We start from the raw sequence: 14,146 nt of genomic DNA, 5'->3' as shown, positions 1-14,146 counted from the left end.
ATACACTGTCTCCCTTTTAAAGTAGGGAAAGGCATGCTGTGGGAAATGGAATAGCTATTATTCCACCGTTAATAAGTTTGGCAGGGCTAGAAATAGCCTGTTTTTTCTTCTAGTGCAATTTTCTGAATGTTTGTCCCTTGGTACCAACCACTGGGACTGGCTACAGTTATACACAGGTACAGAGAGTACTTCCTCGTGACCTTGCTTTCGAGTTGCAATTCCACCCTACATGTCTTTTTAGCCATTTATTCTCCACTCATCCCACCTAGTGGATTCCTAATGTAGTGTGTATCACTTCTGTACCAACAGGATGTATGTATTATTAGAAGTTGTATACACGTCTGGTGTGATGGTCAGTGTAGTATTTGTTACACCCTTTGCCACTTTCCCGGGGGGGAAACACACCAGCAGCTTCGGCAAATTTCCTGTCTACTTATTGATTGATGCGTCAATTGGACAGTTTGGTTGAGCAGCAGAATTCGGCCTCACCACCATATAGGATTTACCTGGTACAGGCTTTGGTATGATCCGCACTTTGTGCATGCTTACATGCTGTCTATGCTCTGTGTCAAAGCCACAAAATAGTACATGTTATATCAGCATTCATTCACCTGTGTACTTCAAGAACACAGTCATTTGCATATAACAGGTTTTGGATAACTCAAATACTTTCCTCTGACCTTTTCAATGTCTAAGAAGTTCTTAGGATAGGAAGTACGAGGTCTTCTAGTAGCTGCTTTTTGGTCTTATCCTCTAACTTGAGCATAGACGTACAGAAAGTTTGAATAAGTTCCACCAGATAACAGAATATTTGCTCATAGATGACCACCTATCAAGTGACTTTAAAACCATACTTTTATATAATACTTTATAGTCACCCTATTCAGGGGTACTATCCCAATTTTACAGATGAGGAAACTGGCCTAGACCAGTTAAAGAAACTTACTGAAACTCACATAGTCTTGTAACTTACCAAAGCAAAAGTTCAAGTCCAGACTGCCTGCTATGTTGTCTCTAACTGTGGGAACTTAGAAATCCAAACAGTGTGCCCCTGAAACACATGATCTTTTTCTTTTTTGATTCTTTGTTGTATAAAAAGGGTTCCCTTTAATAAAAAAATATTATTGACTAGGTAATAAATATAAGCAGGTGATTAAAAAATCAAAGGGTACAAAAAGTGAAGAGTTTTCCCCACCCTTTTCGCTAACCATCCAGGTCCCCTACCTGAAAGCATTCACTTATCACTGGTCTATATGTTTTCCCAGAGGTATTTGATGAATACACAAGCAAATACATATGTATAACCCCCCCCTTTTATAACTCAAGTGGAAGCATACTGTAGATACTATTATGCACCTGGCTATTGCAGTAAATATAGTTTATATTGTTCAGTAGCAGTCCATAGAGAACTTTATCATCTTTGAGACTGCTGCATAGTTTTCCATTGAATGGATTTTTTACATTTGTGGTTATTTAAGTTGTTTGCAATATTTTGTTGTTATAAACAATGTTGCAGTGAATAATTTCATATATATAAAATATATACATATATATCTGTATATGTGTATGAAACATACACATAAAATACATATGCACATATATATACATATATATAATCACACACCCACACATACTTGAGGATATATAGTATTGAGGATACTATTCAGAGAGGTTGAATTTCTGTTCTAAAGGGAATGGGGATTTATGGCTTCAACTGTATCCTCACATTACCTTCCATAGAGGTTGTACCAATTTATGTTCCTACCAGCAGTGTAATGAAAGTGCTTATTTTCCCACAATCTCAACAAAAGTAATGTGCCCTCAAACTTCTGGATCTTTACTAATCTTGTAGGTGAAAATGTTATTTTAGTGTACTTTTTAAAAATAAACTTTTTAAGAACAGTTTTAGACATACAGAAAAGTTGTATTATACAGTTCTGTATACCTCCACTCAGTTAACCTTTAGTATTAACATCTCATATAACTCTGGTATATTTGTCACATCAAACGAATCTTATTAACTAAAGTGCATAGTTTATTCATATTTTTTTAGTTTTTACCTAGGGCCCTTTTTCTGTTCCAGGGTCCCATGCAGGATACCACATTACATTTAGTCATTAAGTCTCCTTTGGTTCCTTTGGCTGACAGATTCTCAGACTTTCCACGTTTTTGATGACCTGGACAGTTTTGAGTACAGGTCATATATTTTACAGTCCGTGTACTTCGAAATTTCCATTGCACTTATAAGTGAGATTAGACTTCTTTTCATATACTTAGGGACATTTGTATTTCCATTTCTGGGAACTCAGAGCCCATGGTCTTAACTACTATGCTATACCTCTCTCTTGATTCAACATAATTATCAACAAAACATTCATATGGACTTCTGATTCTCAGGGTAGGAAGTAGAATGTCTCCTAACCTGTTACAGATAGAGGAGAACCGTTAGTGCAGGTGATGTGGTCAAACTTGTGTCTGATCACGGGCTGCACTGCAGAGGATGGGTCAGGGGCCCAACTGGAAACAGCAGGAGGCCAGATAATAAGTCCTTGAAAGCAGAAGCAGGGTTGATAGGCATATATTGGAGGAAAAGAAAAGGAGCCAGGATTTGGCGACATTGGATGAGACAGTCAGGAAGTCTAAGGTGACTACTGGCTTTATGCGCTGGGTATTTTGAGTGCTGCTGTTAACCCGTAGGAGAAATATTTGAACTTAACAACCTACCCCTTGCTCAGTAGGTACTCTCTCCGTTTCTTTAGCTCTGCACGACTACAATTCCCAGAACCCCGCACTCCACCACAATCCCCTTAGAGTCTGCCGCACAGAGTTCTGGGACTTGAAGTCCGCGGCCTATTCACCCAAGTTATAGATAGAGGCCTGTGGAAACATGAAGAGGTAAGGGCTTGTCTGAGAGCAGGCGGCGAAGGGAGCTCTCTTCTACCTTTTAACTTTGAAAATGGCTTTTATGACTTTGTGTTTGGGGTATGTCACGTTCTCGGGATGGGGTTTCGTGTGAGCGGGAAGACAAAGGAGGAGGGAGGAGGGGAGACGGGCTAGACAGGCCTGCAGGGCGAAGTTCAGGAAGGGCCGCCGCCGCCGGTTCCCGTAGGAATGCCTTGCCCGCACGGGCCTCTAGGCCACGGCGCCGGCCCCGGGAGCTGCACGGATGCCGTGGCTTCTTACTGCTTCAGACGGACCCAGCCAGGTAAAAGGGTCTTGGCCGACTGATGCCCAGCGCCAGAGAAACCCAGGCCAGCTCCTCCCCGTCCCGCCCTACCTCCACTCCACCTCATCCTCCGAAAGGGGCACAGGGTGGGCGCCTTTTTTTGTTTTGTTTTTTGCAGTGTTTGTTTACTAAGGAAGACTTTTTTTGGGCCCTGAGAGCATGCAGCGCTTTCAAATCTTAACCTAAGCTACCCTTACTTTGTTCCTAAAAATTTAGACGGAAAGTACAAAACCGGCTCGGTGTGTCATAGAAAAAGAAAAGCACTGCTGTAAGCAGTTCCCCCTACTGGTTCTGCAGGAAATGGCAGCTTTAACGTGGCTGGTCATTGTTGAAAGCCTGGGCTTCACGGTTGTCGACAGTAGTACACAATGGCTTTTTAAAGGATCCTCATTATTAAATTAATTTTGGATTCACTGCAAAGTAGAATTCAAAGTTCTTCTGATATAATGCTCTCCTGTACTGTTAGTTTCCGCATCTTTTAAAAAACCATTTCCCTGCCTCAAAATGACTTTTATAACATGCTTATTGTGGTATATTTCATACTTGTAAAATAATGTAGATATACAGCTTAAAGAATAATAATAGACTTGGACCCAATACAGGCTTTCGAAATAGAACATTAGCAGTATCTTAGAAGTCCCCTGTGTGCCCCTCCTGATTGCTTCTTCTCCCTTCTTTCTTCCTGAAGAGACCACTGTCCAGAATTTGGCATTAATCATTCCCTTGCTTTTTTTTTTAAATGGTCCACCACAGACGACTTTATCCCTAAACAAAATGTTGCTAGTTTTATCCATTTTTGAACTCTATATGGATGGACACATATTGTATGAATTTTCTGTGACTTGCTTTTATTTCACTCAGCATTGCTTTTTCGAGATTCATGTGTACTGATGTAGTTAGCTATGGTTTATTCCTTTCAAAGCCACTTTAAACGTAGCAAGAACTTCCAGAATTTTAAGTAATAAATACAAATTGAGTTGTTTAGAAGGAAGTTTTTAAAAACTCTGGGCCTAAGGATATTTTTTTAAAGATTTTATTTATTTATTTGACAGAGAGACAGCCAGCGAGAGAGGGAACACAAGCAGGGGGAGTGGGAGAGAAAGAAACAGGCTTCCTGCAGAGGAGCCTGATGTGGGGCTTGATCCCAGAACTCCGGGATCACGCCCTGAGCCAAAGGCAGATGCTCAACGACTGAGCCACCCAGGCGCCGCCTAAGGATATTTTAAAATTTTCTAAAATAGGTCTCAGTCTTTCTAGGGCATGGGAATATTGCTTATAATTATGTGAGATACATCATAACCCAAACAGTAAAGGACTATTTTATAAAGAAGGTATTTCATATTTGTTTTTCTCATGGAATTAACTCATTTTGTTTTTGTCTATTATCACCTGTTGTTGCATGCTCTACTGGTCCTGCTATTTCTTTACACTCTAATAAGAGTTTTCAGTTATTTAGGGTTGGCTAGCTTCTAGCATTACCTGGATGTCTACAGAGTAGTGCCTTAGCTATAAAATGTGACCCTCTTCCCATTTGTTTCTATACTCTCTTCTTTGGAGATCTCCTCCTCTTTCACAGCTCCACATCCTGCCACGACAGATGACTTGAGATTTCTGTGTTCAGCCTCAGACTCTCATCTATACAATTCTCTCATCACTCGCTTTCCTATTAGCCAATATCACTTACGCTGTCGCCTCAGACTCAGTATGTCTTTGAAGTATTCCTGCTATTTCGTGCTGGTGTTTCAGTTGTAATAGGCAGTTGACTCAGCATGGCTAAGACAATACTGACTTTCCCGTTCCCAAGCCATTTATTCCATCTGGATCTTCCTCTTTCCTTCATTGGTACCATTGTTCTCATAGTTACACAGCTTGAAATTTCATGGTTATCTTTGACTCCTTCCTTACCCTACCTTCAAAAGGCCTGGCTCATCTATCTCTTCCTTTCTGTTTCCACTATTACCACTCCAGTTTGGACTTTCATAGCATTATGCTCAATCAGTTTGGACTTTCATAGCATTATGCTTGATCAGTTTAAAGAGTTTCCTAACTTGTTCTTTTGGTTTCTTTCCTATGAATCCACAAAGCATATTATAACCACATTCATTTTCCTAAACCATCATTTGTACCCTGTGACTTAACTGCCTAATAAATTGCTTTCTAATACCTATACATGAAGGTCCAGGCCCCTTAGTTGTAGTATTTAAGGCCATTCATGATCTGTGTCTAATTACCCCCTCCAAGATTATCTCCTAGTGTTCTCATATGTGAATGCCAACCTAAGGGAATCTATTATCCCCCCAGAACATATTTCTGTCTCTTCCTGCTCATTCTCCCTGTTCTTTCCTTCATCATACCCAGTCCTTCAAATGCCCATTTAAGAATTACCTTCCCAAAGTCTTCATTTACCACTCTAGCTCCCGATTATCTCTTTCTTCTCTCCCCCTCTCTCTCTCCCTCCCTCTCTCCCCCCTCCCTCCCTTCCCCCCCTACCCCCTTCCCCGCACAGGCACAGAACACAACTACACATACACACATACCCTGAATAAATTGCAAGCTTCTTGAGAATAGAGACTGTGTCTTGAATATCTGTGACTCCATCAGTACCTAGCACGGTGCATTGTGCGTAAGTAGGTATTTAGTAAATGTTTGTGGGATGAATGATAAAGGGCAAGAAACAGAAAAGTGTCTTCGAACAAATGGGGTCACTGCTGGTAGATAATATAGCTAAAGAATATGTTTTGAGATTAACTGTCTCTTCTCTTTTCCGTATACATTCTTATATCTACTCCAGGGTAAATAGCTGTGTGAAGAGTGGTGAGCATGTCCTGGAGGAGTTGGAAACAGAAGGGGAGAGGCAGCTGAAAAGCCTCCTTCAGCATCAACTTGATACCTCTGTCTCCATTGAGGAGTAGGTATTGATTTTGCAAACAGAGTATCATAGACCCTTACCTCCAGGTGGCCGACCCCTCTTAAAGCCCAGATGGAACACTCCTCTCCCGCCCCCCTTTCCTTGGCCAACATCTACTTAGTAGGCAGCATTTTGCTTCTGTGTCTCTTCCTCTGGGAAGCCTCCCGTATCCCACAAAGTCTGGGCTAAGTGCCTTTCCTATGTCTTCCCTTAACATACATAGCACTTACAACCCAATAGGATCATTGACCGTTTACTTCTCTTCCACAAAAGCAGAAACCATTTTTATCTTTTTTTTTTTTTTTTTACTGTTAAATCCTCCGTCCCTGGCCCAGTGTCTGATGCCTAGTAGGTACTCAGTAAATAAATATTTCACTTGGTCATTTATTGGTCCTGGGTGAGGGGAATGGTGATGGAGTTCCATGTCCTTGCAGGGGTGCCTCAGCCTAGAAATAGGACGTGAGAGAGAAAGTGCGTTTCATTGTGCCTTTTTTAATGGCGAGCCCCATTTCTGTAAATTGTGGTAACCTGAAGATATTCTTACTTGCTTCCTGCTTGTTTTGCAGATGTATGTCTAAGAAAGAGAGCTTCGCTCCTGGTACTATGTATAAGCCCTTTGGGAAGGAAGCAGCTGGGACTATGACTTTGTCCCAGTTCCAGACACTGCATGAGAAGGACCAGGAAACTGCTTCTCTTAGGGAACTAGGGCTCAATGAAACAGAAATCTTGATCTGGAAGAGCCATGTTTCAGGTGAAAAGGTGAGTGGGGCCATTTTTTTTCCTGAAGAATAAAGGGCGGGATCGCTTCCCTTTACACTGACAACCTTTTCATTTTTAGTTCTTAAAAAACTGAGCTTTGTATCTGAATCTTTGGTTTCTACGCTAGGGACCTTGGTAAAGAGAAGTTGTTCCTTGACTTTTTAGCTAACATGTCTATGAATGGTCACTTCTGGTCCTTCACCAGCCTCTTTCTTATCAGAGGCATTAGATCATCACTTTCAGGCTGTGTCCTCTATGATACATGCCATCTCATTTCTCTGGTTTCAGAGGACAAGACTGAGGGCAACCCCAGAAGCAATACAGAACCGTCTTCAAGATATTGAAGAAAGGATCTCGGAGCGTCAGCGCATCCTTTGCCTGCCCCAGAGATTTGCCAAGAGCAAACAGCTGACCCGGCGAGAAATGGAAATAGAAAAGTCTTTATTTCAGGGAGCTGATCGGCACTCCTTCCTCAAGGCTCTTTATTACCAAGGTATGTGATCACCACTGACTTTGATGTGCTCTTTCACTGAGAGAAAGATTTAACAGCAAGACATTAAACATGAAGAGTTAGTGAAGGGAGTAGGGGAAAGACAGATAATCACTCTCCTTGAGGAGTGTATATAGGCCCATGACAGAGACAAATATGTACACAGTCAGTTGTGATACCACGTGGAAATCACTGTTACAGAGATGTGAGTAACATGCTAAGGGAGTGCAGAACATAGAACATCGAAGTCTAGTTGGGGGGAGTCGGGAATTGACATTTGTACTAAGTCTTGACAGAGCAACAGTCATTTGTCAGGTGAATAAGGGGCAGAGGACATTACAGAGAGTAGGTGAACAGGAACAGGTTTGCGAAAGGACCTGGTGCATCTAGGGAACGATGAGAAATTCATTGTGGCAGGAGGTATAGGACACAGCAGGGGATGAAAGGGGTGGCACTGGAAAGGAAAGTGAGGCTAGATTGTGAAGTGTCTTTGGGCTGAACTGTAAATTAGCACACAATATATAGATACATGGTATGCATCTTAATCAGAAAGTATTAGTTTAACAAATAAGTTTGGTAGGCACTGTGGGAGGTGCACGGAAGTTTAGGAAATTGTTCCTGTAACATTTAGTGACAACACTAGATACAGTTGTTAAGTGCTGTAGGAGTTCAGAGGAGGGAAAGGCCACTGTGCATTGGCATGACTGAAGAAAGCCTCTCAGAGGAGGTAAGATTTCAATGTTCTTTTAATACTACCTGTTCTATAGTAAGGAGAAGGAAAGGCAATTCATTTGCAGCAGATGGTATGAACACTATGGAGTGTTTGGGGCTGTTGTGAAACACCAGGTTAGAAAGGCAGCTAAAATTTTTGAACTTTATTTGTTGGGTAGTAGAGACCTATACAGAGTTAGTTATTCAGTTAGTTTGGATCTGGTGAAAGGATTTTGAGCCAGGAGTAACCTGGTAAAAGCAGTCTTTGAAAATGATGAATCTGGTGGCCAAGAAACAGGATGAGAGAGAAAGAACTGGAAGCAGGAACAATGATCTAGGAGGTATGACAGTAATGTAGGCACGGAGATCTAAACTAGAATGATAGCAGTGGTATCGGAAAGAAAAAGGTAGGTGGGGGTTATAAGAGACATCGCAAAGGAAGAACTGGTTAAACTTACTGACTGAGCATGAAGGAGGAGGGTCAAAGGAGAGGTCAGAGACAACCCAGGTGTTTCAAGTCTGTGTGACTTTAACAACTGGCAAAATTAAGAAAGTCTTTATGGGGAGTTTATGACGAAAGACGATGAGTTTGACTTGAAACATGCTGAATTGGTAAGAATGGCAGGATCATTAAATGCACATATTGAGGAAATGCAGCAGGGAAGCTCGGGGGAGAGGTCAGAGCTGGCTACATAGAAGTGGGAATCCTGGACACTCGGGGCAGGTAAAGCCGTGAGCGTGAGTGAATGCTTTGTTAGAGACAGAGAGACCAGAGACATGGAAGAGCAGTGGTGAAGGAAGGAATGAAAGAACAAGTGAACAGCCGTTTGTGGAGAGACCTAGAATACTGATTAAAGAGTGTGGGCTCTGGAGGCAGATTGCTGGAAAAGTCCTGGCTCCCCCACTTAACTAGCTTGTTAGAAGATGTTGGGCAAGTTACCACTCTACACTTCAGTTTCTTCACCTTGTAAAACGAGAATATTAATAATACCTATATTATAGGGTCGTTAGGAAGATTAAGTGAGGTAATACATGTAAATCACTTAGAGCAGTACCTGGTATTTGGGGTGGGTGGGTGGTATATGAATCTGTTCTGTTTCCTATCTTTGAAACTCCTTGCTTTAAACCTTCACAGCATACCACAAAAAGACAAGTGCAGACAAGTACATGACCTCAATGAAGAGGAAGATAAAATTAGGCACAAAAGGCAAGTCGAGAGTTTTCTTACAGTGTTAGATTTAGGAATGTAACATAGGGTCCCAGACTTCTGAGTCTAGTGCTTATTTAATTCCATATTCAGTATATGACAATGTTTATAGGAAATGATCCAGAGGGAGCAATTTATCCTGATAAGAATATTAAAGAGAGGAGTTAGTAGAAGTTGTAAAACTTTTACATTTAGTGTTGTTGATTTTTTCTCTATACCTTTATGTTATCGTACCAGACATAAAATGACCTTGATTTTTAGATCCTATTTCACAACTAATTCTGATTATTTTTATTAATCACTAACGTATAACTGTTGATGACGATGATATAATAGCAATATTTTCTTTGAAAAATGAACTTACAATAAAATTGCCTGTTTTTCTTTCTTGGTGTACAATTCTATGAATTGTAAATCATGTAAATCATGTAGATTCATGTAACCACCACAATCAGGATAGAGAACAGCTCCATCACCTTAAAAATCCCTCATCCCATCCATTGATAGTCACCCCCAACTCCACCCATAATCTCTGGCAGTCCCTGATCTGTTCTCCATCACTGTAGTTGTGTCTTTTAAAGAATGTCATAAAGATGGAATCGTACAATATGTCACCTTTTGAGTGTGGCTTCTTTCATTTAGTGTAATGCCTTTGAGAGTCATCCAAGTTGTGTGTATCGATAGTTCATTCATTTTGCTGAATAGCATTCCATTGTGCGGATATTCCAGAGTTCGTTTATCCATCCATCCATTGAAGTGAATTTGGGCTGTTTCCAGGTTATGGTGACTATGAATAATACTGATAATGAACAAATTTTTGTACAGGTTTTTGTGTGAACATAAATTTTTATCTCTCTAAGGTAAATATCTAGGAGTGGGATTACTGGGTCATATGGTAAGTGTCTGTTTAACTTTATAAGAAGCTGCCAAACCATTTTCCAGAGTGGCTGAACCATTTTGCATTCCCACCAGCAATGTATGAGAGTTCCAGTTGCTCTACATCTTTGTCAGCATTTGGTATTGTTGGTATTTATTTTAGTTCTTCTAGTAGCCGTGAAGTGGTATCTCATTGTAGTTTTAATTTGCTTTTCCTTAATAGCTAATGATGTTGAACATCTTTTCATGTGCTTATTTGCCATCCTTATATCCTGTTTGCTGAAGTGTCTGTTCAAATCTTGTGCTATTTTTGAATTGGGTTATTTTCTTTATGGCTTTTGAGAGTTCCTTATATATTCTAAATGCAATTCTCTGTTGGATATGTGATTTGCAAATATTTTATCCCAGTCTGTAGCTTATCTTTTCATTCTCTTAACAGTGTCTTTTGCAGAACAAACTTTTTTTTATCATGGTAAAATATACTTAACATAAAATCGACCATTTTCACCGTGTTTTCAGTGTACAGTTCTGTGGCATTAAGTATATTCACATTGTTCTGCAACCATCATCACTATCCGTCTCCAGAACTTTTCATCTTCCCAAACTGAAACTCTGTACCCATTAAACACCATTTCCCCTTATACTCCTCCCCTTTGCCCCTGGCAACCACCATTTCTTCTGTCTCTGTGAATTTGACTACTGTAGGTGCCTCATATAAGCGGAATCATACAGTATTTGTCCTTCTGTGTCTGGCTTATTTCACTTAACGTCTTCTAGGTCATCCATGTGTCAGAATTTCCTTCCTTCTGAAGGCTGAATAATATTCCATTATGTGTACCTACCACATTTTGTTTATCCCTTCATCTGTCAGTAGATACTTGTGTTCCTTCTACCTTTTGGCTGTTGTAAGTAATGCTGGTATGAAACCAGATGTACAAGTGTCTGTTCAAGTCCCTGCTTTCAGTTCTTTTGAATGTATACCCAGAAGTGGAATTGCTGGATCATATAGTAATTCTGTGTTAATCTTTTGAGGAACCACCATCTGTTTTCTACAGAGGCTATATCATTTTACATTCCCACCAGCAATGAAGAAGGAATTCCAATTTCCCCACACCCTTGCCGACATTTAATTTCTTCTTTTTTGTGACAGCCATACTAACAGGTGTGAAATGGTATTTCATTGTGGTTTCGATCTGCATTTCCCTAATGACTAGTGATGTTGTGCATCTTTTTCATGTGCTTTTTGGCCATTTGTGTATCTTCTTTGGAGAAGTGTCTATGTAAGTCCTTTGCCCGTTATTTAAACTGGTTGTTTATTTATTTATTGTCGAGTTGTAGGATTTTTTTGTATATTCTAAATATTGATTCTCTCATCAGATAAATAATTTACAAGTATTTCCCTTCATTTCATGAGTTGCCTTCTCACTCTGTTGATAGTGTCCTTTGATGCACAAAAGTTTATGTTTTTGATGGAGTCTAATTTGTCAGTTTTTTCTTTTGTTACCTGTGCTTTTGGTGTCATGGCCAGTAAATCATTGCCAAATCTAATGTCATAAAGATTTTCTCCTATGTTATCTTCTGAGCGTTTTGTAGTTTTAGGTGTTATGTTTAGGTGTTTGGTCCATCTTGAGTTAATTTTTTGTATGTGTTATAAGGTAAGGATCCAACTTTATTTTTTACATGTTGATAATCCAGTTTTCCCAATACTACTTGTTGAAAAGACTGTCCTTTACCCATTGAATGTTCTTAGCATCCTCTCCAAAAATCATTTGGCCATAAATATGAGTCTTTCCTAGGCTCTTCATTCTATTCCATTGGTATATATGTCTGTCTTTATGCCAGTGTCACACTGTTTTAATTACCATAGATTTGTGGTAAGTTTTGAAATCAGGAAGTGTGAGACCTCCAACTTTGTTCTTCTTTCTCAAGATTTTCACTATTTAGGAACCCTTGAGACACCATATGAATTTTAGGATGGATTTTTCTATTTCTGGGAAAAAATGTCATTGGGATTTTGATAGGGATTACACTGAATCGGTATATCACTTTGGGTAATATTGACATCTTGATATATTAAATCTTCAATTCATGAACATGGGATGTCTTTGCATTTATTTGTATCTTTAATTCTTCCAGCAACATTTTGTAGTTTTCAGTACATAAGTTTTCTGCCTCAGGGCAAATGTTTTAAATTTTGATACAGTCCAGTTATCCAATTATCATGGATTTTCTGTTCATGGATTATGCTTTTTTTTCCATGTTGAAGAACTCTTTGTCTGACAGCAGATTATGAATAAGATTTTTTCTTTAAACAGTTTTATGCTTGTATATTTTACATTTAGATCTATGATCTATTTTGACTTGATGGTTATATAAAGTATGGGGTTTAGGCTAAGGTTCACTTTTTTGCCTATGAATTTCCAATTGTTTCAGCACCATATATTGAAGAGAGTGTTCTTTCTCCATTTACTTGCCTTTGCATTTTTTGTCAGAAATAAATTGGTCATATGTTTGTGTTAATAATTAACTTCATAATAAATGGTGAAAGATTGAAATGTTTCCCCCAGTGTCTGGAATGAGACAAAGATGTGCACTCTTGCCAGTTCCATTCACAGTTGAATGAAATTAGAAATCAGTAATAGACCTTTAGAAAATGTACAGATATGCAGAAATTGAACAGCACTCTACTGAATAACCAACGGATCAAAAAAAGTCACAAGGGACTTTAGAAAATACTTTGAGATGAATGAAAACAAAACTTAACGTACCAAAACTTATGTAATGCAGTAAAAGCAGTGCTTAGGGGGATATTTATAGTTATAAAGGCCCATATTAATAAAGAAGAAAAGTCTTAAATTAATAACCAAAAACTTTTACCTTAAGAACTACAATTTTTTTTTAAACTAGAAAAATTTGTCCAAATCCTTAGACTGTGTAATGCCAAGAGTGAACCATAATGTAAACTATAAACTTTGGGTAATCATAATGGGCCAATGTAGATTCATTAGTTGTAACAACTGTACCACTCTGATGGGGGTATATTGATAATGGGGCAGGCTGTACGTGTGTGGAGATGGGGTTATGTGGGAAACCTGTGTACCTTCCCCTCAATTCTGCTGTGAACCTATAACTGCTCTAAAAACATAAAGTCCTAATAAAAAAAGAAACTACAAAAAGAAGAGCAACCTAAAAACAGATCAAACTGAAGGAAGAAAATAATAAAGATTAGAGCAAAAAAAATTAAATAGAAAATTAAAAAAATACAGAAAATCGGCAAAACCAAAAGTTGGTCCTTCGGAAAGGTCAACAAAATTCAGAATCCCTTAGCTAGACTTAGCAAGGAAATAAGAAAAAGGAAAAATTTCTTCTGCCCTGCTCTGCTTTGATTCTTTTTTGCATGGAACATCTTTTCCCATCCTTCTGCTTTCAACTTTTTTTAAATCCAAAGTGTATCTATCTTTTTTTAAAAAGATTTTATTTATTTATTTGAGAGAGAGAGTTAGTGACAGAGATCACAAGCCAGTGGGGAGGAGAGGGAAAAGCAGGCTCCCCGCTGAGCCAGGAGCCTGACGTGGGGCTCCATCCCAGGACCCCGGGATCATGACCTGAGCTGAAGGCAGATGCTTAACTGACTGAGCCACCCAGGTGCCCCGAAGTGTGTCTCTTGTAGACAGCAAATAGTTGGGTTGTGTTTTCCTTTTTTAATCCACTCTTCTGAGTTTTCAGTTCATTTATATTTAATATATGTAATTGGAGTCTTTTGATAAGAAAGGATTTGGTCTGCCATTTTGCTATTTGTTTTCTGAATGTCTTGTATCTTTTTTGTTCCTCTGTTATTCCATTTATTCCTTCATATGAAATAGGTTTTTCCAGTATATAATTTTAATTAACGTGTTGCTTCTTTTACTATTTTGTTTTAGTTACTTTCTTAATAGTTGTCCTGGGGATCACAATTAACATCTTAGCTTA

At 39.2% G+C, this 14,146-nt stretch overlaps 1 protein-coding gene across 3 annotated transcripts in view; it reads left to right on the top strand.

The window, feature by feature from the left end:
* Window positions 1-2,337: 2,337 nt before the first annotated feature.
* Window positions 2,338-14,146, top strand: part of RBM41 (RNA binding motif protein 41) — a 55,109-nt gene continuing 43,300 nt past the window's right edge. The window contains exons 1-5 of one of the 3 annotated variants that reach the window (XM_034653574.1): window positions 2,338-2,895; window positions 6,018-6,134; window positions 6,701-6,893; window positions 7,182-7,386; window positions 9,230-9,301. In XM_034653574.1, coding sequence (XP_034509465.1) covers window positions 2,888-2,895; window positions 6,018-6,134; window positions 6,701-6,893; window positions 7,182-7,386; window positions 9,230-9,301 — 595 coding nt within the window. In that variant the 5' untranslated portion in view covers window positions 2,338-2,887. Of the gene's footprint in view, window positions 2,896-2,941; window positions 2,983-6,017; window positions 6,135-6,700; window positions 6,894-7,181; window positions 7,387-9,229; window positions 9,302-14,146 lie in introns of those variants that run through there. The other 2 variants (XM_034653573.1, XM_034653575.1) reach the window with 2 other exon arrangements.

The sequence above is a fragment of the Ailuropoda melanoleuca genome, unplaced genomic scaffold, assembly GCF_002007445.2.
Source record: "Ailuropoda melanoleuca isolate Jingjing unplaced genomic scaffold, ASM200744v2 unplaced-scaffold9846, whole genome shotgun sequence".
Taxonomy (NCBI): domain Eukaryota; kingdom Metazoa; phylum Chordata; class Mammalia; order Carnivora; family Ursidae; genus Ailuropoda; species Ailuropoda melanoleuca.
This window is presented reverse-complemented; position numbering and strand designations above follow the sequence as displayed.